Genomic DNA, 24,783 nt, shown 5'->3' on the forward strand with positions numbered 1-24,783 from the left:
TTGACTTTTATAAGAGGTGTAAAGTGTCTAAAACAAATTCGCGCTTTGAATTTGACAGATGGTGCTATACGTTCTGTACATTATGCGGTATAAAATGTTAATGTTTTTAAACATCTGAAACAATGTAAACCAACGAACTAACTTTTGCTATGTTATTAAAACATCACAGTTGTATCTCAAAATAATATAATATCGTCATTTTATTTACAATTAAAAAATTGTCATGATTAACATTAGGCCTGATGCCCGTTTCACGAAGGTCTGTATTCTGTAACAAAATTTTTTCACGATAAAATAATGCGACACACAATTCATTGAATGTTTTTTTTTTCATTCATTGCAAGTTTTAGTGTCAATTAATATAAATAAATAGGTACAACATTTTGCATCATGAACAAAAGGCACACGCAAACATAAAAATGGTGAATCGTGGAATTATCCAACTTTTAAGTTATTTTCAGAAATGAGGAAGTCACTTATCTAATTGATTTAAAAGTTATTTCCGTTTGTTTTTACAGATTACAAGCTTTCGTGAAACGGGATTCTAGAGTAACTTTATACACCCGTTATAGATAGCTCCGAATTCGATGATAGGATGATACTTTAGTTACCGACTTTGGTGCGTAGCCAACATGCCAATCGTTTATGATCCACACCTTGGCTAGGCACCCAGATTCATCGGCATAACCATCCCAACTGAGACCGGAAGCAAATCCATTGAGTAAAGACCAGTCGACCTAACCAAGGTGAAAATCGCTATCGCTACGATAACGAAACGCTTTTTGTCTCTCTATCGCTCTTCCATATTAGTGTAACAGTGTCAGTTGCGTTTCATTCGCTACGGAGCATAAGCGATTTACATATTGGCTATGCGGCCTGGTGGTCAAATTGGCGCCCCTCTCGGGCCAGGGGCCTGTGGCATTTTGCCTGCTTTGCTCTAAGCTACGCCATTGATGTTATAAAAATGTTACTGTTTCAATTTGCTTTTCTCCGTAGCGAGTGCTAGTTTCCTTATGTTACACAAACAGCCAGCGGATGCTTCTTGGAGAATGGGGTCCTTGGAGGCAATGGTTTCAAGCAGGAATTGGACAACGCCAGCCTGGAACGAAATAAATATTGATTAAGTAGGTAGCCGAATTAAAGATTGAGGGGGGATTTAAATCTTCTTGGCTCACTTCTTCAGGTGTAGGGTTAGGGCGTAGCTTTATTTGACGTTCATAACTGCATTGAAATATGCTTACTTGAATAATAAACTATCTTTATCGCTTTAAATCTATCCCAGTTGGGCGGTCTTCATATTGCACGTCGCATACGTGCATAGCGCGGCCTCGTTCATACACCGGAATGGTGGTGGCATCATTGGAATAACCGGGTTAGTTTTCTGAGCATTTTTGTGAAGTCGATCCGGATATCACAGATCCATTATGCGGAGAAGGGGTAACTAGCCAGTCCCGGCAGTCCCTCCACCAAGTTCTAGCAAAGATAATTTGGAATAGAGGTGTATTGCCAAAGAAAACTTTGGAGCCACGTAAATTTACTGCCGTCTTTCGACACATGATTAAAACTTTTAGAACGCCATTTGACTTTGATCCTTATTTTTTCACTGATATGTGTTAAATTTGTTAAATATCTAAATGTCTCTTTGGTTCCAGCAAATATAGCTATAGTTATAGAACATAAGCTTTCAGAAATGTTACCTTGTAGGTGCACCATATAATTTTTACTTATAACAAATTAGTAGCCATAGACAATGTCTGAGATTATTCCGTAACCATTGATTAATCATAATTTCAGCTCATGTGTGGTGCGCCTTACGCATAAGGAGAAAGATTCGAAATCATTAATACTCGTAGAGTATATTGTCAATATAAACACACAAGTTCAATTTTGCACCAAAAAAGTTGTTCGCACCAAGTTGTTTGCACCAAGAAAGTATGTTCAGATCTTAAAATATGTATAATGTTATACAGTTACAGTTATGTAAGCCTTACAACAGCTCATGGCTGATGCCCACGATGAATTTTAATAGTGGAAGGTACCCAGCATAGACCTTGTGATGTTTTATGGTTGGCCCTTGCGTTATTTAAACCCAGGTACTCATACATTTAAAATAACAATATCATGGATATTAACATATGTAATGTAATTTATTACTTAACAATTCACTTTGGGTTTTGTACGCTTCGTAAAAAATGTATTGAAATAAGTAGGAACCTAGTAACAAAGATATATTTAGTAAGATGCGTAAAATCTAAGACAATTTCGTGCTTCGTATTTGACAGATAAACGAGATGGCGCTGTACAGCTCCATACATTTTGCGGTAATACTGATTGTCAAAAGTTGACGTTTGAGAATTCAGTGACCGTAAAACATATGGCGCAGTACAGCGCCATCTGTTTTGGATGTCAAACTACGGGGCACGTTTTTTTCTTAGGTTTTACCTCTCATAATCAATTCTCTTTGGTAGTACCTAAATCAAGTCTACTTGAAAATTACCTAAATTTAAATATAAGTAGTAACTTCTTTTGTCTTGTTTGGTGAAGATACCTAGTAATTATACTTACTAATTATTTTGAAGCTGGTGGGTAATAGTTATTTACGATACAAGTGCGAAAAATAGGAAATTCGTAACGAGTGGCGATAAATTAAAACACGACCGAAGGGAGTGTTTTAAATCGACACGAGTTGCGAATTACCTATTCGCACATGTATCGTACAACGTTTTACAGTATATATGAATTTTAAATTTTGGACACAGTTACGTAATGTGCTAATTATCGCACTAGTACGGTAAAGTAGCACCGTATGTACTGTAAAATAAGTTTTATATAACACGAAAATATTTCAAACCGGTTAATTTCTTGAGAAATGTTGAAATCGCCGTTTTTAAAAGTCATAAGATAAGACGTCATATCATAACAGGTTTAAAAATAAGTAACTGACTTCTGTGACCTTATAGTACTTAAATGATTCATGTCATGGTTATCATAATAATCACAGTATGATGATAATGATGATGACTGAGGAGTGAGGACTGAATATTAGGTACTTTGATATCACTCAAGTTATCCATTGACTCTGACATTGATCTTTACTATATAATCTTTACTAATACGAGTAAGATTCTTGTGAGTAGCTATCACATAATCTCATCATCATCAAGGCGTCTTACTTTGTAAACAAACAAATCTCTAATGTCTGAGTACCTTAAGGCATTAGTGTGCCTGTTTACATTTTTTGAATACCTTTGCCGCTTCCATATATCTGTAGCAACTCTACCTACAGCTCGCATCCTCGTGCAATTGATGAAGAAGATGATAACGGAACTAAGGCCGATAGTACCTCTTCATGGAAAGTCATGATACCATCCAGTAAACGAGAGGTGTAGCCATCACAGACAGAACAATAGTACTCTGTGGATGTGTGTGATCCACGCTCAAGTGTCATCTATGTATACGTCTTATGTAAGTAATAAAGTTAAAAAAACGTACCTACAGCAAGCATAGTCACGCAGTCGTAGCAGTGCACTTCCAACTTTGTCTTATGAACTAAGTACGTAATGAAGTAGAAAAACGTACAGCATGCATAGTCACGCAGTTGATAGAGAAGAAGGATAGGTGATACAAGGCCAGGGCAGTCGCGCGGTGGACGTTAGGGTCTCGCGACGTCATCCAGTTGACTAAGGGTGTGATGGCGCCTCGCTTGTTGAACTCTTGACGGTTCTGAGCCCAGTCGCAGCAGTACGCGATGGCCACGCCTAGGTTGGCTCGGAGATGGTCGTCGGTTGTCGTCACTGGAAGGCATGTAACGCTCAAACATGACTTAAATCAGTTCTAGCTTTATCATAACGGTTCGGTTAAAATTTTAACAGAACTAGACTTGAAGCTGAATATATTCTATTAAAGCCTCGATTGCGAGATTGGAACCGAGAAGGAAAACATCCTTCTGAATAATGAAGCATCATAAACATTCAAATTTTTGCGTCGGTTGCATGCGTGCGGTTTGTCACTCAAATCTATCAATTGAAAATTTGTCAAAGAAGGACCGACCTTCAGGTTTGTTTATTATGTTATCATGAATTTATGTTTTGTTGTGACTCACCATTACCACCAAATAAGCCGGCTAGTTTTCCATTACGTCTACTACGTTACTAACCTAACTTAGACAGTTTCCCAACCACACCATGATCAGATATAACAGCCAGATTCTCGTTGTCCTTCGCTATAGTGGCGATAGCTGCGCAGACGGCCGACAATACGTTGTGGTCGTCAGAGTCTAGCAGATCTACCGTTAGTTCCAAAGCACCTACAAACGACCTGTTGGTAATATACATAATTAGACAGCGAAATATTACTCTATTGATTTTTACCTGACAAATCGATAAGAAAACTAAGTGCGTTATTTAATCTTTAAAGTAGTTTCAAACATCAATTGTGCTCTATAGAGCACTTCTAAAAATAGTACAAAAGGATAAGTCAGCACGGTCAAGTAACCTAATTCGGTGGAGTGGTTTTGAGAAAAAGGTATCCAAAAGACTTTTTTGAAAAGAGACCTCAATCTAATCCTGCTTTGCGGAACCATGCGCAAAAACCAGTCATATGTTACAAAAATGGCATCACAAATCAACACAAAAACATTAAATATTCACTAGTGTTTAGATAAGTCAGGCGTTAAAAATTTAGTAATGGCACTAAAGTGCTTGGTGGTGTTGCCAAATCATTTCAACTCAACTCTTACACACACACATAGATCCTGCATTCATAATCATAAACGCATTGATTAAATTTGAAGTATAAAGACTTTCACTTTCACCTACGCACCTGACCATCTCCCCAGAATCCGCCGCATTTTGCACACAAGGACTTAAAGCCAAAGCTGCGTTTGTCTGAACTCTAGGGGAATCATTTTTAAGTAAGGACCACACGAGCCGAACGCCGTCAAGTTCATCTATTTCGAGCATGCAACTGGTTTCCTTCGCGCACTCCATTATGACCAGGGGCACGTTTTCAAGGAGAGGCTTATGTGTGTTGTTGAGATGGTGAACTGCAATCAATGTTCTTATAATAAAATACCTACCTAATGAATTTCTTGTCGGACTAAGTAAATGACTTAGATAAGGTTGAAACTGTCTCAGTTGTTCAAATGTTTACTCATAGTACCTAGGAAAACTTCCCGAAATAAAAATATGTATATATTAACATTTTCTACAAATTAAATTGCGACAAGGAGGTTAAGTAACTGACTTTAATTGTTAAGCCATTTAGGGTTTACTTCACATTGGACATTTCATACCGTTTTTGGCAACCAAATTTTCTTGAACCCTAAATGGTGTCGTCTTCACGACAATGCATGCATATTTACAGTTCGTAACAATCAAACAATGCAAACAGCACTCACTTAGCATAGGCATGCCCCCTGCGGCCCTAATCTTGTCCCTATTCGGCGGTGACTTGGCGCACTCCGCCAGCGCACCAGCCACATTCGTCAACACACCATCATTTTCATCATCCAACAACTTCACAAGTATAGGCACTGCTTGAAGACTATCCAGCCTTTTGACACTAGCCTCACTATTCGCGCATTTCCATAGAGCCCCGGTCACAGCCGCCATGAGAGGTTTATTTGCTCTATTTGAAGAATCTGCAGCAGCTTCTACGAGCAACTCTAGACCTCCTGCTTCTCTGATCATGTCTCTAGTGATGGGATCGTTTGCGCATTTGTAGATAGCCAAGCTGCAATATGTCTGAAATCAGATCGCAATTTAGAAGTCTAACATTGTTTTTTTTTTCAACCACCGCTTGTTTAGAATGTTCATGTAAGTTGGGTTGTGGTGTTCAAAAACGGCGGGTTCGAAATGTTCGAATGTCGGTTGTGATGTAGTGTATAGAGATTGAGAAGAAAAAATGACTGGAAATTCGGCCAGGATCTTGTTAATACACAGACAAGCGGTTAACATTTATAAAATGCGGACTGTTATAGGTAGGTACGGATTGCGTTGTAAAAGTAAACGTTTTTACTTACTTATACGTATTGCCGATAGGTACCTACTTCGATTATTTAATGAGTACGCATATCATCTATCAAAATTCTGGTTAACAACACAGCATAGATTTACCTACCTTACCTATTAGACCTACTAATTTTCAAATAGATAAATACCTACTTATTTCTATGGTAACCTCAGATTATAGAAGCTTATATATATGATCGTAACAAAGGTGTGTATATGGCAAAGATATATTGATTGAGTAAGAAGTGTAAAATCTAAGACAATTTCGTGCTCCGAATTTGACATCTAAACGAGATGGCGCTATACAGCATCATACAATTTGGGGTACCTCTGATTGTTAAAAGTTGACGATTGATAATTCAGTGACCACATAACATATTGCGCAGTACAGCGCCATCTGTTGTATGTCAAACTAAGCAGCACGTTTTTTTTTCTTTTTTACCTCTCTGTAACAATAAATCTTATTGGATGCTGACTGTACCTATCTTCTGAAGTCTTGACTACCTTAGCACCTAGTACCTACTCTCACCAGGAAAACAAAACAGAGTAAATAATGAATGTTGCGTTACAATTTAATTGTTTGTTACGGTTTACGAGTAAAAAAACACGTAAATTATGCAACGGAGTCAATGTCTGCCGGAGCGTCTGGCGGCGAGGTTGGCAAAACAATTTCCGTTATCATAATATTAATTTATGAGTGAGTTCTATATTTACTACCTATTTGTAAGGCTTAACTTACAAATGAATTGAGGTCAGTGGATACATTGTATAATATAACATTTTACCAAGTTTTATAACATTTGACCTGCTTAATATACATATATATAAAATATCCCGAGAATATGAGGTAATCAGTTAAAATAAACCGGTAAGGACATATGGGTACGGATGGAACGCGGTGCGTTTGATATTTATCAACATAGTCACACATTGTACGCCGTGTTTTGATTCAAATGATCTGAAATTTATCGCGATTGTACCTACTTGGTTACTAAATTATGTTACTGCAATAATCTTTATCTACATAAAATATACGAACGAAAGTTGAATAAACTATATATTAAAATGAATTACACAAAATCAGGAATCACATATGACAATATCGTTCAAAATGGCCTCCTCTGGCCTTGACACAGGCCCTCAAACGACAAGGCCAGTCATTAATAACGGCATGCACGATTGTCATGTCTAATTCCGTCACTGTCTTATGGCCCGCTTGAGGGAGTCAAGATTTGTGTGGGGTTTAGCACAGGCTTTCTCCTCAATAACCTGCCATATGGCATAATCCAGGGGGTTAAGGTCCGGGCTGGAGGACGGCCAGTCTTCGTGGGCAATAAAGTCAATTTTGTTCCTTCGAAACCAGGCTTGAGTTGTTTTTGCCTTATGTGCAGGAGCTGAGTCCTGTTGAAAGACCCATGGCTGGTTTTGAAATAGGGTGTGGCTTCAGGGCTTCACTATTGGTTCGAGAACGGTTTCCTGGTAAACTTTGGCCCCAGTTTTCACACCTTTTTTACAGAAATGAACCTGTGTTAGCCCTGAGTATGACACACCCAGCCAAATCATCACATAAGCGGGATGATGGCCTCGTTGCACTGACGGAACAGCCGCAATCGCCTCTTGACTGTTTTTTGCATACACTCTGTCATTCTGGCGGTTACAACATTCTTCAATGGTAATTTTTTTTTCATCTGTAAATAGTATTTTTCGGTGGCCATTTTGTGCGTACCGCTTCAATAGCACGCGACTTCTCTCTAGCCTCATAGTCTTTAATCGTCCATTAAGCAAATGACCATTTTATCTGCGGTAAGCGTGTAGTCCAAGGTCTTCATTGATAACTTTTTTTAGGGAGCTTCTCTTCACAGACATCTGTATTGCCAACAACTTTTGCTTTTTTTTTTAATACTACGTCGGTGGCAAACAAGCATACGGCCCGCCTGATGGTAAGCAGTCTCCGTAGCCTATGTACGCCTGCAACTCCAGAGGAGTTACATGCGCGTTGCCGATCCTAAACCCGCCTCCCCCTCGTTGAGCTCTGGCAACCTTACTTACCGGCAGGAACACAACACTATGAGTAGGGTCTAGTGTTATTTGGGCTGCGGTTTTCTGTAAGGTGGAGGTACTTCCCCAGTTGGGCTCTGCTCTAGATCTGGAATGACATCCACTGGCTGTGCCCTACCACACAAAGCGAGATGAAATTCACAATGCCCATACCTCTCTTTTGGACGTAGTTTAAGGACGTACCCGGGTCCCGTGGTTTCCGGACGGGGTCTCTTGCAATTCTCGCCTTCACTGCCTTTATGCTGGGACGGAAAGCTAGGGTCCGAACGGTGCGTGGTCTTCCAGATTCCAGACCTCTTGCGGTCATCGAAGCTCTGAGTACTATTGTATCTATTAATTGTGCGATAAACAAATTGTTTGTTGATTTTTAGGTTTTCAAGCAACTTCAAAATCATGTTTGGCGGGTGCCTACATTTGTGCAACGCAATTACTGCGATACGATTCTCTTTTAGGCCCCAATTCATTATAGATAAGACGAGATAAGCGTTATGTGTGGTATATAATTATAGCTCACAAATCCACCACATTGTCATTTTTTATTTTTTCGGTAGCATATTTGTTTTAACGGAAATAAAGAGGTTGCAAATCGAGTAACAGAACTTAGTAACCAACTAGGTAATGAAGCATTTCGCCAGAGCATCGCTTATCTAAAGGGCCTACCAGGCCAAATTCGCTGTTTTTACGTCGCTATAGCATGCTTGAACGTTGTATAAACAATAACGTTCTGTAAACAATATTTTAGCTTGGTAATTGTTCTTTAATTGGGTGTACTGAGTTTTCAAAACACATACCGTATCACAAGTAAATATTTTTTCCGTGAACCCTTTTCTTGAGTTAAAATCCGTATAAACTCCCTTATTATGCAACGCTAAGACATAACATTTTAACAAATAGTGAATAATGATGTACACTTCAATTACGTCTGCCGATTTTTCAATTATATAAATAGTTTTTAAAAAAACGATACTATTCAAATTCCTACGTTGCCCCGGCGTGCATTATCACAGCGAACTCACAATGTTCAAAGCGCCATAGACCCTTACTGGCACTTAAATGCTTTAAGTATGCCAATTTCCACCATTTTGATTATTTTGAACATTTTCCAAAAAACGAAACGGAATTTATATCTTAGTCGATTAGGTACAACAAGATTAATATAAGATTACCCATGAACATTGATTAACTTGATAATCGTTCACGATTAATACCTATAATGTTTTTCGACCTTGACAGCGAAGTTGAAGGAACTATAAACCCACCTTTAAATCCTTATCTTCATTGGCCAAATGTGTTATCAAATCATCGACCATCTTCTCCGTCTGTATGGCTAGTTGGAAGGAGGTCTCATTCGTACACATCTGCAGAAGTCCAGTGGCCGGGATGGCTACGTCCAAATGTATGGTTTTCAAGATTCTTGCGATGAGAGGGATCATGCCGTACTTTCTCATGGCCTCTCGGTTTCTTTGGGAGGAGGACATGGACCAAAGAGCCTTGGCGCCCGCACGAGCGATGTCTAAGAACTGTAATTCGTCTTGGTTCAGCTCTTCCCGAGGCGTTACGAGATACCTGCCAAGTATCAAATGTGTAAATGCTACATAGCACCAGCAGTTAGTTTGTAATTATGTTTAAGTTGGTACTATAATTTATTGGTACGGTAGATATTGCGAGAATGATGTAAAAGTAATAAAGGGCTCGGGTTATTAAGTAACATACTATGTAATCATTAATACTAGTTATCATATAAACATTTGTGTGCGTAGGTATAACTTCCATGCCTTCTGTTGATTAGATATTTACTCTAATATACACCTACATATTTACACCTATGAATTAAATCCTGATTGATTATTCATTTTGATATGGCATAATGTTTGTAAAAGTAACAAAGATTATTTCAAGGCTATCAAGATTTGGAACTATTTCAATAATCTATCGGTTTCTACAACTGTAGCTGTACATGCCTAAATAATATTCACATCGAAAAGATAAAAATAATACAAAATACGAATAACTAAAATCGTCGGAGTTCAGGCATTAAGAAAGTGCAATTTATGTATAGGTAGGTAGGGAACCTAATTCCTCCAAGTTAAAAAAAGGTACGTTCCTAATATTTGTCTTAGTATAGTGACATTAAGTGACCTACCTACTTATCTATTATTATGACACTTTACGGTTCCTATACACGATGGCCCAGTGCTGGATTTGCAAGATTGCTATGCGATGGTTGAAAGTACGCACTATGGAATAGGACACGTGCAGGTGCGTACGCACCATCGCTGGCCCACCATTGATATGCGGACGAAAAACCGACACCCTGGCCATCCCATCCCCATCCCGCCGCACCATATGCCATCCGGCACCACTACCCTCTCTACACGCTGGCCCAGCTTAGTGGGCCAGTATGATGGCCCATCGTGTAGAGGAGCCTTTAGCATAACTTGCGTTCTCGCGCGCGGCTCCATACTTAAAGTCGCGCTAGATGTATGAAATCGCGCGCGAAAATGGAAGGTATGCTAGAGGGTCACCAACCATTAGATAGATTGTTTTGTTGGGTAAACCTACCTTTCTTTGATATCCAGCAAATCAATCAGCTTCGGCAACCCTCCGAATCTCCGACAGAACTTTCTACTTTTCCGAATCTTGCCTAAATTGGCAATAGTCTCCGCTGCAAGAATTTGCACATCCCTCGCCGGGTCTGACAACAAACCTACTAGCAAAGGAATCGCTCCGAGATCCGTAACTTTCTTCCTTATTTCAAAATTAGGGGTTATATCTTTTAATACAGCTAATCCTCCTAAAACACAGCATAGGTCGCGAGTTTCAAGTAAATTGACAAGCAACTCCAACCCGCCGATTTCCTGGATAGCTCTCTGGTTTACTTCGATAGTCAAGTCGTGGTCTTTCAGACAAGAAAGCGCTACCATCGTCGCTGTTTGGTTGCCAGCTTTCATGTACTTCACCAGTTTCTGTATGTGCCAGTACTCTGGCGGTATTTCTGAGGACTTGATTAGGTTGGCCCAGTTGTCTTCAGAAGAGGACGTGGAAGACGGGGATGACGCTGAAGTGTCAGAACCTTCTGTGACCATGACGATCCGTGGCAAGCCGACCGTGTCCTGCCCGCCATCTACACTAAACGTTGAAATATTATCTGCGTTCTCCGCCATGATTCGTGATTTAATATGTGATACAAATTAGAAAGTCTCTCGATACGAATATAAAAATAAAATAGAAACCAGATTTATCGTAATAAGAGACGTTTAGTCAATCAGGTTGCCTGGCAACCTTGCTTTGTCAAATACCAGTTAGCGTTTCGTAAACGTATTCGTAATTTGCAGTGTTATATTTTATTCTCACGATAAAAATATTTTTGTGTCTAATTTGGTTATACCTAGATTAAGTACAGGTAAAAATCATCATCTTTATATGCGCACCTAATTTCAGCACCATATAATAAACTGTCAGAATAAGGTGTATAACCAATAAATTGCGCAATAAAAATGATGGTTCATTTCATGGTTGCATAAAACTTTTTTTTTTAATTGGTTTTCATGTGTTTGCCTATAAAATCAGGTTTAAAGAACTAGATATAATGTCACTGCAAAAGGCCGTACTTAGGTAGTATCTCCTCAGGGCCTCCGTTAGCTGGCGCGGATGCACGGAGCAGGCGCACGCCATTTAGCGTTGCTCATACAAATAATACAAAAAAACTATTTTTCGTTAACCCACTCACCCGCTCTGTGCAACCGCGCCAGCCAGCGGCGCCCTATAGTGCCTGAGTAGCGCGGCTATATAAACAAGACAGGTGCCAACCTTAATGTCGCATGTATGTCAAGATCCAAGGGAATAAGTATTACCTTATTTTATAATTGATCAAAATACCGAGCAGTGAAAGCTTCCCATGTAGGTATGCAACTGACCCTCTGATCGTACACATAACGAACGCCTCCAGCGAACGAACCACGCTATGATTTCATACCGTGCTACGTCAAGTATGGATCTGATAGAGTTTATAAATTATACCTACGCCAAATCTTGGGATTAGTTATCAAGCGGACCCCAGTCTCCCATGAGCCGTGGCAAAATGCCGGGACTACGCGAGGATTATAGTCATTCTTATTGCCATGTTTGTGCAAAGTTAGAGTGGTCGATAGAGTGACCTGCAATAATATATTGGCTGGCCTTGGTTCGCCCAAGTTCGCCCTGGCTAGCCACATTAGGGCCCATAATCGGCGCAATCCGTAATTGCTGAGGTCGCCGTCATCGAAATCGATGAGGAGGACTATATATTATTGCAGGTGCCTGTACCGTGTGAGGTTGACAGTTTATAACCAAATTAAATTGAACCACATCTTTGTTACAGTTCCGTCGCAGCGTCAAAGATGTCACAAAACCAGAACACGATGACCACTTCCTCCTGAGATGGCTGAGAGGTAACCCAGCTAATACGAGTACATTTATAGTCTCAAATAAATAGTCTGTCCGCTTTTCTAAGATGAAGCACGCCATAGTAATGGCGTACTTGACCTTAGAGATCGGACAGGCTATAACATTCTCAAATTTTATCGGAGCAAGGTTACATAAACTATTGGGTACTGGCAATGGCATGGGGGGAAACTGCAGTAATGCAGTTCGGGCGCTCTCGCGACTCCGTTCGGCTGAATCGCTGTCAAACTTCTGTCTTGTTGGATGTTTCCTTTCCGTACGATAGTACTATGTTGTAGTTTGGTACTGGCCAACCACTTAAACCGCTACACACAGAGTACATTCAGAATCCTAAATCCTAAAAATGTAACCGCGTTTAGGAAGTGATCATCCTAAAAAGTAGCTAGGAAGAGGAGTCTGAATTGGGCGTTTTCTAAAATAAATATTGAAAACCGGATTCTTACAAATCTGTAATTGCTTGGGCTCATTTTACTCAACATCGTTAACATTCTCCATCCTACCATTACAAAAATATATCCCAAAATATCCGTTCCATTAAGAACGCCACGTTTATGTGTGAACATTTTGAAAACCCCAAAAAACACTAAGATCTGTAAAAATCCGGTCTTCAATATTTTTTTTTTTAAAAGCTCGACTGCACTAAATGGGAACTAATTTTTAGGATGCTAGTTAGGTTCCTGGTGAAAATAGGATATAGGAGGACGCCAGAACTAAGTATAAGGTGTACGGTTCCTGATAAAGTAAATTCAATTTGGTATTTTTTTACTTTTTTAGCGAGACAATGGGATGCGGAAGCAGCAGAAAAAATGCTTAGAGACGTAAGTGATTTGCTAATTAAGAATTAAAATTATTTATTTTCGTAAAATATACCCGGGGACCCGGGTACGTCCTTAAACTACGTCCAAAAGAGAGGTATGGGCATTGTGAATGTCATCTCGCTTTGTGTGATAGGGCACAGCGCAGCGGATGTCATTCCAGATCTAGAGCAGAGCCCAACTGGGGAAGTACCTCCACCTTACGGAAAACCAAAGCCAATATCACTAGACCCTACTCATAGTGTTGTGTTCCTGTCGGTGAGTAAAGTTGCCAGAGCTCAACGAGGGGGTGGGGGTTAGGGTCGGCAACGCGCATTCTCCTCCGGAGTTGCAAACGTACATAGGCTACGGAGACTGCTTACCATCAAGCGGGCCGTATCCTTGTTTGCCACCGACGTAGTATAAAAAAAATATAGGTGTTTATAAAGTAGGGGATAGTACTACCCGGTAAGCAAAATTTGCCTGTATTGGGCAACACCGCTCTTCCTTAATTTACAGATATATTTTTTTTTTAATTAAACTACCTACTAGAAAAAAAAACTACCTGCTAGTATTATAATCGGCCCCAAAAAATCGTGAACTATACAGAAATGAATTACTAATTCTCTAGGCATTAAAATGTTTAATGAAATACATGTAAACAATGTACTATTAACGTACTCTCTGTCATAATACTAATGACATGTTTTACCCATGTTAATTTCAAGATGACACCTTGTCTGCCATGTCCTGCAATGTATGCAAAACATGACACAAACGTCAAACGAACACTGTAGGGGAGACTGGGGAGACTTGGTCCAATTTAATATGCATCTTAAATATTATTTCAAACTCTACTAATTTATTTACGTTGTTAAAATTAGAACATTACAGCTTGCAATGATTGGTTCCTTTTAGGATATGGTTTTATAAAGATAAAGATAGTTTATTTTTCTAGTAGACATATTAAAATGCGTGATAAAGTCTCCGCTATTTAATGGCAATGATATCACAACTCAAGACAGGTTTTATAAGCGTTCCAAAATTGAAGCGCATCATTGCTTAATATACCTCAGAATCTCCTGCCGCCACCTTCGTGGGAGTACATGGTTTTTCTTCTCTACATCTAGCTGACTTTCCCTAGAGACTGCCATTTTTATGTAATATATGTAATAAAAATAATGTACCTTAACATATCTTAACAATCAATGTGGGGAGCGTGCATGAACAGTAGGGGGGAGCAGAGCCCCCTTTTTATTGGCGCGAAACGTAAATGTCAAGCTTCAGGTTCTAATTTACACCGCAAGATGGCATTAACTGTAGAAGACAACAACTGTGAAGTGTCAATGTCAAGTTTATGTTTCTCATTTAGGCCACAAGATGGCAGAACCTCCAACGCGCACCAGTTAGGACCGGTTTCATGAGTCATGACAAAATGCTTTTAAGTACGAGATATTCAAACTCGGGACTTCTAATAGATGTATAAGCAGTAAAAGGCGCGGAGGATCGATTTTCTATATAAGTTTTGAATTTCGCGCTTCTTCCTTATAAAAGTTGGCTTGCCAGAGTATATCTGCAATTTTATGTTATACGAAACGTAGGACGTAACCACAAGCTAGGCCTAGGCCTATATAAGGAAGCCAGATATAGTTTGCCGACTTTGACCGATGGTGGCCCAATCTTGTCTAATTTACAGGACGGAGTTACGCAGCTACATAGGGTTGACCCAACAAGCACATTGGACTTTAAACTAGGCTAATCCCGTCTTCTATTCTTTTAGTCTCTGGCGTGGCGCGAAAAATGGGGCATCGACTCAACATTACCGGAATGGCAAGCGCCCGAGGTTTTAGAGAAGCACTTCCCAAGCGGCAGCACCGGCTTCGATAAAGAAGGATCACCAGGTACATACCAGCTAAATGTTAATAATATCTCCATCGCTCGAATATGCAAAAGTACCTAATAACGAAATACCGTTATTACCGTTATCGGATCGAGTTCCAGGTGAAAGATTGTCAGAAATCATTATTTACGACTTATAACTATGTATATTTTCGGAAGTTAGAAGGAAACTCTTTTGTAGAGGAACAACAATATACTATACATTAATAAGTCGGAGAAAAATTCGGTCATACCATGCCACAGAGCAACCATCACGTGGTTGTATCTGTACCATGTTAATTTTTTCCTACTTTTTTTTATACACTGATATGTTTGACAGTAATAATAGTCCCATTCGTGGGCCTGGACGTATGGGGCTTGCTGCACTCCGTGACAAAGACCGACGTCATCAGGATGATCCTCCGCCATCTTGAAAACTACCTGGCGACTGCACGGAGGCAAGCTGAGACGCGTGGACCTCAGGCGCTCAAGGTTTGTAAGTTTGGAGACTTGAACACCTAAATTATAAAACTATAATCATTTGTCAATAAATGATAAATACCTGCCTTAGAAGGAACCAATCGCTAACATTATTTTCCGATTTTGGCAACATAGTAGAGTTACAATTGCTAGAAATTAAATATAACTTTCCTAAATGAAACCAGTCTTTATAATATTATTATTCGGATTTTGATAACGTAGTAGAATTTGAATTACTATTGATACTTATTAAAATTTAGGGTACTTATTATAATAAGTCTCCCCAGTCTCCCCTATAGATTGATTAACGAAAGTTGGCGTTGGCGAAGATTTAATAGTTATGAGAGTTTTGTCAGTTCAGAAGTTGTAGATTGCTATCTCACGCCAGTAGCCTTACCACGAGTTTGAAAATGACTTCGCTAGTGCGTGCGTAACTTACTTTTATGTATCTCGCTCGTACTGGCATATTAGTGCGAGCGGGATGTATAGAAAGTAATTTACGCCACAGAATAAATAATAGCACTACGGTTACGCAAACATTAGCGAATATGTCAGTGTCAGCATCGTGGTTAAGGTGACTTCTCTTAAAAAAAAAAAGTGGCGTTCAGTTCAGAAGTATTCACATACTGTTTTAGTAATTTAAAAACTGTATACAAAATAATGATAGGCAATAAATAACACCTACGGCACTACCTCAACTACCTGCGAAGTCAGTTAATCATCAACCAAAAGTCATGGAGGTCACGACATTTGCCATGTTGGCATTGTCATTCGTTCGTTCAGAAGAAAGAAATAACAAAAACATTGTGTTGGAAATGTTGTTTTTACGCGCTAGTACCTACGACATGCAAAACATAATCAATTCAATAACTAATACCTAGTCGCGACTGTCGCGAGACAATGTTTGAAATCCCACCCCACCTCAATCTTTTTATTGATACTTAAGGTGAATAGGTATAAGACCTTTAATAGTCGATACATGCATTTCTTTGTTGTTTTTGATATACGAGTACACCTATATTACCTATATAAGCTTATGTGGAGTGAGAAACTTGGTTTATTTTGCATTATTAAGTCTGCAATTATTAAGTTAAAAGTTGGAGTTGCATAGATACAATTTATTGCACTTGCACCCAATATTACTTTCAAAAAGAAGATACGAATAGGTATATCAGTACCCCTAGTGTAAATAAATTCGATTTCGAAACGTGACGTACGCGTTTGCGTTTAGTCTCATTTTGTACTGGATTTAGAAAGAGCGCGCCAAGCGGGACGTTTTGGAAACTCAAAATCCTATACAAAATGAGACTTCGCAAACGCGTTCGTCACGTTATGATGTCGATCAAATTTACACTAGGGGTACTGATTTTAAATTAGTAATATTTAAGAGGATACGGGACCTGAGATTTAAATATTTTAGCTGAATATATCCGTCTCGCTAACGGAAGCGGCTCTTAAAACTAGTGCGATAAGGACAACGCCAGGTTAGGTGAAAAATCTTGCGTAAAAATCTCAAAAAACGAGGTTTCGTACTCGACTGGTTCCTCCTCCAAGATTTAACCAAATGTAACGAAATTTTGAGATCTAAATGGTAATGAATTTATCTATGTCGGACTGTTTTACTTTTTCGGCTAATTGATATCAGTTTTTCATGTTTCTCTTTGCGGCCTAGTAAATTATTAGGCCGTTTTTGCGAATATTTGAAGTGCACTAGCGCCTTAAAAAACAATATAAAAAAAGAACAGTCCGACACAGATATTAATAATAATAATCTGTGTTTAAAAAAACATTGCTCTAGCTTAAAACCGCGGAGGAAACAGTCGAGTACGTTTGTATGGAGAAATGACCACTCCTGTTGCCTCTTAAGTATCGGTAATTTAATTTCAATTATGTATTGTGAGTTAAAAATCTGAACTATTTTATTGTATCAAAACCGTAGTTAAGTAAGTCGGTGCCTACTTAAATGTTAAGTTTTTTAAGAAGTTTTTTTTTTGTTTGCATAATAATTCATGAATTTAGAGTTACTTAGGTTTCTTTTTACATCAGACACAAATCTGTCCGTTGCAGCAACTTAAAAAAAAACTGCATCACGCAAGCCGGGGCTTTAGAGTAAACTTTCACTGGCCCTAATGATCTTTGAGAACCACAGTGTTATATTATGTCTGCTGTAAAAACTGCATCTGAACGATGAACATTACGCCACAGCCTACAAAAGTTATTATGAGATCACTTGGAAAACTGCGACATCGACAGGCAACACTAATGGGATTTATAATGGCACCTTAATCTTCGAAGTGATGGTTTAGACAATCGATTATAGCCCTTAAGTACAGGTTATTAATAACTCTATCTATGCTTATGTTCAAAGTTGCGTATGACCAATAAATACCTGAGAAATCGATTGTGCATAATCTTCCGTGTTTCGTACAGACAGCATCAAAAGTAACGTATCAAACAACGCGTCAAAAGTACCTGTCTATCATTCTGTAACAGCTTAACAAAAAGTATGTCGAACAATTAAGACTGTAAACGATATACTTTTGAAAGAGAATTTTAGAGATTTATCTATATTTGAAAAAGTTATCCAGAATATCAGATACTTTTGGCGCTGACAGTACTGATTTGTGCTTAAAGAACAACATTAAAAGTGACACTGGTGATGAGTGGGTACCTTAGATACTTATTTCCGAAGAAACGAGTCATAAACCTATCAAGTATTGAAATGAGAGCGTAACTATACGTTTGTAGGGAGAACCGAGCTTGCTGCGGATCCTTAACAGGGCTATAACCGCGAAAATGGAAGGTCGTCAATTGCGGGCATTTTTCTCTGTCACTCTAATTACGTCTTAGTGAGAGTAAAAGAGAAAGATCCGCAATTTGCGAATTTTTAGTTTTTGCGGTATGCCCCCCGTTCAGCACAAATCGCGCGTCAGCTCTCGAATCAGCCTATAGCAATTACCTATCTCATGTAATTTAAGGTAATAAATAGTGACGTAAAACTTACGAAGAAAACGTATAATTAACTTACGCAAGCAAACCCAAACAGCGGCCTTTTGCCACTTTCGTGAAAATAAAAAGTGCTTCGTGCTACTTATTTAACGATTATGAAAAAGTAAACTCGGATCGAAAAGTGAGCAATGAAAATGTAATTACGTTTTTTAGGGTTCCGTAGCCAAATGGCATAAAACGGAACCCTTATAGTTTCGCCATGTCCGTCTGTCTGTCTGTCTGTCCGAGGCTTTGCTCCGTGGTCGTTAGTGCTAGAAAGCTGAAATTTGGCATGGATATATAAATCAATAAAGCCGACAAAGTCGTACAATAAAATCTAAAAAAATATTTTTTTTTAGGGTTTCCCCTACACGTAAAGTGGGGGTGAACATTTTTTTTTGCTTCAACCCTACAGTGTGGGATATCGTTGGAAAGGTCTTTCAAAACTAATAGGGGTCTTCAACAAACATTTCTTGATAAAGTGAATATATTCGGAGATAATTGCTCCGAAAGAAAAAAAAATGTGTCCCCCCCCCCTCTAACTTTTGAACCATAGGTTCAAAAAATATGAAAAAAATCTTGGAAGTAGAGCTTAAGAAAGACATTAAATGAAAATTATAGCGGATATGATCAGTTTACCTGTTTTTGAGTTATCGCAAAAAGTTTCCCCTTCATAGTAAAAAGACTTACTTTAATTAGGTACTGATTATGCAAATTTGCCTATTTGTTTAACTCGGGTGAAAGGTACCGTTTCATCCCTTGGTTAACAATTTACTATACTTTAAGCTCCAGTTTAGCTTATTGTGACGGAAGAGTAACTACGGAACCCTACACTGAGTGTGGCTCGACATGCTCTTGGCCGGTTATTTAAATTAAAACGGCCAATCAGCTACAATTTAATAATGTACTCGTAATATAAACCAAATCTAGCGTAAACCTTTAACAGGATGCACAGCTCATAAAATCGCTGTTACAAAACGCAAGTTTGTAAATGAAAATAAAAGTCATGATTTTCTTTGATTTGTGAACGACTGATATCCCTGTTGGTTGCGAGAACCCAAAACGAACAAAGTTAAACAAAACTTATTGGCTTCAAGTCACTGATATATGTATAATATAACCAACTTTTGAAATCTTTGGCTTAGAGCGGGATTCGCAGTTGAAATCCCGCTTGAATGTTTAAAAATGGTACTGGACATAGGTATTTAACCTTATTTTTTTTCTTAACCAAAATCATTGGTACTAACTATGGATCACCGACGAGGATTGAATTCACGAGTCTCCTGACCTCCCGTGCTTTCTGTCAATTTAAAGAGGTGGGACCTTTTAAATTTTTTTTCTTTAATTAAATCTATTCGTGATTATTCGTGTGATGAGCATGGATATTTGTTCCTGAGTCATGGGTGTTTTCTATGTATTTAAGTATTTATATATTATATATATCGTTGTCTAAGTACCCTCAACACAAGCCTTATTGAGCTTACTGTGGGACTTAGTCAATTTGTGTAATAATGTCGTATAATATTTATTTTATTTATTTATTTTATTTAATTATAAAATTATATTAAGTATATAGCATTATAGTATTACTTAGTTCTAAATCTTCAATCTTACTAACCATTATGAACCATTGTTGTCTATTGAAATAAATAAATTTAATTGAAATTATTGTTTCATAAATGCAATATTTTTATATACCTACAGGTGACAGTCCTCTTCGACCTGGAGGGCTTCAACATCCGCCAGTACGCGTGGAAACCAGCGGCGGAGATGGTCTTTACCCTACTACAGCTGTACGAGGCCAACTACCCTGAGATACTCAAGTCCTGCTTCATTGTGAACGGTAGGTAAACATTTATTTGTTTACTTACCTACTACAAATATTTAACACGGCACCACCGTATGAACCAATGCATCAAGTAAGTAATAATACAAACATGCGTAACAATTTATAGTTCGCGTTATCCACGATGACGCGCAGATTTGTCAAATCTAACCTTTAATAACATCACCATACGAGTCAAGGTAAGCGCCGTCGTGAATGACACGATCTATAATACAACTTAGAAAATTAACTTCTACAAGTTGGTAGGTAGGTTACACGTTACACATGCCTCTGGTTCAGATTCGCCCTCGCGTTTTAGTCGAGGAAATATTGGCACCGATGAATGTTATCTCTAATGGCTCCTTTACATGGGTAAAAACAATCTTGATCCCAGTTACTTTTCTACATTAAAATTTCTATTTTTTTTTTATTTAAAAGGAAAAAAGATTTATGTAAAGAAACATTAATTTCAAAGCAGCCAGCCTTCAGGGCACTCTACCAAGCGATCACGACTTGGGCAAATTTTTAATTTAATTGTTTTATTATGTTTCTATCCATTTGTGTTTCGTTGGTTAATAAATAGTTAGTTCATTTACCTATGTAGATGAGGCGTTCAGCAAAGCACTTCACACCTCTTTTATCCTTTTGTCGTAAAGATTAAGTTTTACCACCAATCGTTGCAAATTTCAAATTACATTTCGACAACTAACACTTCGGTTCCATTACAGTCGCCAAGTATTGATTAAAAATTGCCCCAATCACATTATTCATTTGGTATAAGAAGTCTTACGCTCCTGTTACCACACCGCAGGTTGAATAGATTAAGTACCTATACACAAGTATCTGTATCACAAGTGCTATTTCACTCCGCTCACGACTACTCTGAACAGTCATTAAAGTGATTCACTGTTAACATGGTTTTTTAAGACAGTGAGGATTCTGTATCTACTTAATGTTATAACAATTAAGGAGACGATTATGCGAAAGGTGTGTGAGTATCCTGCTTTAACTCTCAACTTTGTTGCAAGTGTAAACGTTAACGAGTTCCTTTAAAATAACAGCATTGAAGCGGCCATGGTTTACCTAGGTACATAGTTCGAACTGCATAAAATGTACCTACATAAATATTAACACTAGAGTGTTAAGTGCGAATTGCCTATGTCACATATTGTATCTAATCTAAATATTATTCAATACTTATGAAGGGAAGATAAAACTGGAATCCAATTAGCATATATTGATTACAGTTTTATCTTTATTTATAGTTTACATTTTTTTTTATAAATAGTTGATTGTATCAAATTGTTTTTATCAATTAACGGCTATCATGGTCATAAATATCTTAAAAGTTCAAACATTACGTTACTGTTTTTATGGAATACGACTAAATAATATATGTATACCTACTAATCGAGTAGTAGGTACATTCCTAAAGTAATTTACTATTACTGTTATGACGATTTCTTCAAACAACGAAATCGAATATACCTAACTCTAGCGATGAGACCGCCTGTTGTCTACCTCTTTAATCAATTGTTTTTCTTTAAGCCATATTTTGACCGAGGTGAGCCAATAAAAAGTATTAAGAAAGGTTGACATAGCTAAACCCTCGTGTGGAGCGTTAGGGTCGGCAACGCGCATGTAACTCCTCGGAAGTTGCAGGCGTATATATGCTACGGAGACTGCTCCGGCGGACCGTATGCTTTTTTGGCACCGACGTAGGTAGTATGAAGAAAAATTATATCTATCTATCTTAAATCTGTGTAAGGCCAAGTAAAACAACAAGATCTCTCTCAATTTCAGCCCCCAAAGTTTTCTCCCTCGCATTCTCCGTGATCAAAAAGTTTATGCACGAGTACACCATCTCCAAGATCAAGATCTACGGCACCGACACCAAGAAATGGCAAGCACAAGTACTCACACTCATCGACAAAGACCAGCTGCCCGTTCACTATGGCGGGACCGTTGTGGATGACAATGGGGATCCACGGTGTAGTCTTATTGTAAGTATCTAGAGGTATCACGTGGTTACTAAGTCAAAGTAGGGACATCATCTCCAAGATCAAGACGGTATAGACATCAAGAAATGAGAGGCAGAAGTGTTCATGCTCATCGACAAAGACCGACTGCCGGATTACTATTGCGGGACCGTCGTGGATGACAATTGGGATCCACGATGTAGTCTTTTTGTAAGTATCTAGAGGCAGAGGTATCAGGTAGGGTTACTGAGTTAAATTAGGGACACCATCTCCAAAATTATAAGATCTATGGTACAAACACCATGAAAATACAAAGATCAACTGGGGACCCATTGTGGATGACAATGGGGATCCATAATGTAGTCTTATTATAAGTATAGAGTAGTTAAGATGCCAACAGGGAGCGCTTGAAAATTAATTGTTAACAATTTTCCTACTTGTTCAATATTAACCTTTTTTTAAGTAAGAGGTCGTATCTGCACCAAATTTAAACTTGTATATCATCGAAGTCTAATACCAGTGTATTATTTTTTCAGGTGAAACCAGGAGGCAAGGTGCCGAAGAGTTACTACTCGCGAAACACGACAGGAGACTCCGAGAAAGAGTTCAAAAGAGTCACCATTAAAACGGGCGAGAAACACGTCGTCGACATGCTGTGCGGGGAGGGGGAGAGCGTGCTTAAGTAAGTTCTGGGCTCAAAGCCCCTGCTTTAAGCAGGGGTTGGCTTAAGGGTATCTGCAAACTTTTTGACCTGAAGGGCGCTATCCCGGTTTAGAATTGAAGACAAATAGATAAAAAATATTAGAACATGAAAATCGTCGGCTAAAAAATATGACACCGTAGATGCGTGCTATACGTTCACGTACGTTGATGTTGCGATTTGTACCTATGTACAGTTTGTTTATGTTGTTGTCAATGGAAAAGAAAGTACTGTGCCAAAACAAGATAATGCCTCCTAAGTTCCTACTTTAACTCTTCAACTCGGCGCGTTCATGAACGGTGCTTCATTAAAATGAACCTGCATGGGTTCTCATGAATGTTAGACTGTCAGCGTCCAATCGTCCATTGTTCCATCGCATGTTCAAATCTGGGTTTAAGAACTGTTTTCTACAAAGATCTTGTCTCGACTATCATTATTACAAGCTTTTATTTAACTTGCCCTGTTAGTAGGGTATGTATGTTAGTACTTGTGACCCACTTCTCGATTACCGATAGGGCTGAAATTTTGCAAACATATGTAGGTAAATCGGATGACAATGTAATATTATGAGAACATGGAGCTGGGAACTCTGTGAAAAACATCGAAAACGAATTGTGTTTAGGATTGTTAAAATTGTCTCGATAAGTGTTTGTTGTGGAAAGAAAAGTACAGTCAGTACACTATTAAAGTTTTAACTTGCTTTTCCAGGTGGGAAGCGGGAGTGGATCACCACGAGATAAAATTCGTGATCAAGCGAAAAGATGAGGAAGGTGCCGAGACTGTTGTCTATGGCCCCAAGAAGATCGGCGAAGGGCCAGTTGATGTCGGCATTATGCCTATCACTGGGCCTGCAACTTGTAAGTACTTCATCTTAAAAGATCAAATGAAAAAGGAGAAAAGCAATAAAAGGTGAACTGGCAGTTGGTGCCTATCCACTTACGCCTGCTGCTCTTGGTGACATTGCCTACTTAAAGTCTACCCTGTCTCCCTACAACGTGGACCCCATTATCGTCCACAGTGAACCGGCAGTTGGTCTATAGATCCGCGCACTTGTGAAGTCTCAAAAATATCAAATTACAAACACCAAACCTTCTTAATGATTTTTATATCTAGACTGGTAAAAAGGACCTTTATGAGAAATGACCATGGCTATATTGGTGTCAAATGTGGCCTTTGAATCGACATGAGAGGATTTAAGCGTTGATTCGAATGCACATGTATCCTCTGTAACTTATATTCGTTGATTATGTTACAGATTCAGTGATATTCGACAACAAGAGCTCCTTCCTAAGAAGCAAGAAGGTATTTTATCACGTCATCGTGGCCGTGCCCGAGCGAGATCTCAATATGAACGTCGAGCCTGACGACGATAAATAACCAGCACATAGACAAAATAGACTGTAGGATAATTGCATTGTGATACTTTTTAACTGAAAAAAAGATTTTGCATTCATAGCTTACTTGTCAAACAACTTTGCCAGTAGAAAAAGGCGCGAAATGTAACTTTTCTATGGGACAATAACCCTTCGCGCCTACATTTTTTAAATTTGCCGCTTTTTTCTACTGACTGCTTGAAAGACGTCACGATTGCATGCGATTTGCGTTACCTTTTTCTGAGTGCGATACA

At 38.6% G+C, this 24,783-nt stretch overlaps 2 protein-coding genes across 2 annotated transcripts in view; one reads left to right on the forward strand and one right to left on the reverse strand.

Annotated features, from left to right (window-relative positions):
• Window positions 1–24,783, forward strand: part of LOC133521593 (SEC14-like protein 2) — a 34,438-nt gene extending 9,655 nt beyond the window's left edge. Inside the window, exons 2-10 of the mRNA XM_061856630.1 lie at window positions 12,430–12,499; window positions 13,287–13,330; window positions 15,087–15,207; window positions 15,525–15,676; window positions 20,357–20,495; window positions 22,281–22,480; window positions 22,993–23,138; window positions 23,865–24,013; window positions 24,412–24,783. Of these exons, the coding sequence (XP_061712614.1) occupies window positions 12,430–12,499; window positions 13,287–13,330; window positions 15,087–15,207; window positions 15,525–15,676; window positions 20,357–20,495; window positions 22,281–22,480; window positions 22,993–23,138; window positions 23,865–24,013; window positions 24,412–24,533 (1,143 nt within the window). The 3' untranslated portion in view covers window positions 24,534–24,783. The remainder of the gene's footprint in view (window positions 1–12,429; window positions 12,500–13,286; window positions 13,331–15,086; window positions 15,208–15,524; window positions 15,677–20,356; window positions 20,496–22,280; window positions 22,481–22,992; window positions 23,139–23,864; window positions 24,014–24,411) is intronic.
• LOC133521590 (armadillo repeat-containing protein gudu) lies at window positions 748–11,595 on the reverse strand. The gene is made up of 7 exons (XM_061856628.1): window positions 10,632–11,595; window positions 9,329–9,635; window positions 5,399–5,744; window positions 4,822–5,044; window positions 4,157–4,317; window positions 3,580–3,794; window positions 748–1,099 (listed from the first exon to the last, which is right to left on the reverse strand). The coding sequence occupies exons 1-7, from the start codon at window positions 11,231–11,233 to the stop codon at window positions 968–970; spliced, it is 1,986 nt and encodes a 661-aa protein (XP_061712612.1). The 5' UTR covers window positions 11,234–11,595; the 3' UTR covers window positions 748–967.

The sequence above is a fragment of the Cydia pomonella genome, chromosome 9 (assembly GCF_033807575.1).
Source record: "Cydia pomonella isolate Wapato2018A chromosome 9, ilCydPomo1, whole genome shotgun sequence".
In the NCBI taxonomy this organism is placed as follows: Eukaryota; Metazoa; Arthropoda; class Insecta; order Lepidoptera; family Tortricidae; genus Cydia; species Cydia pomonella.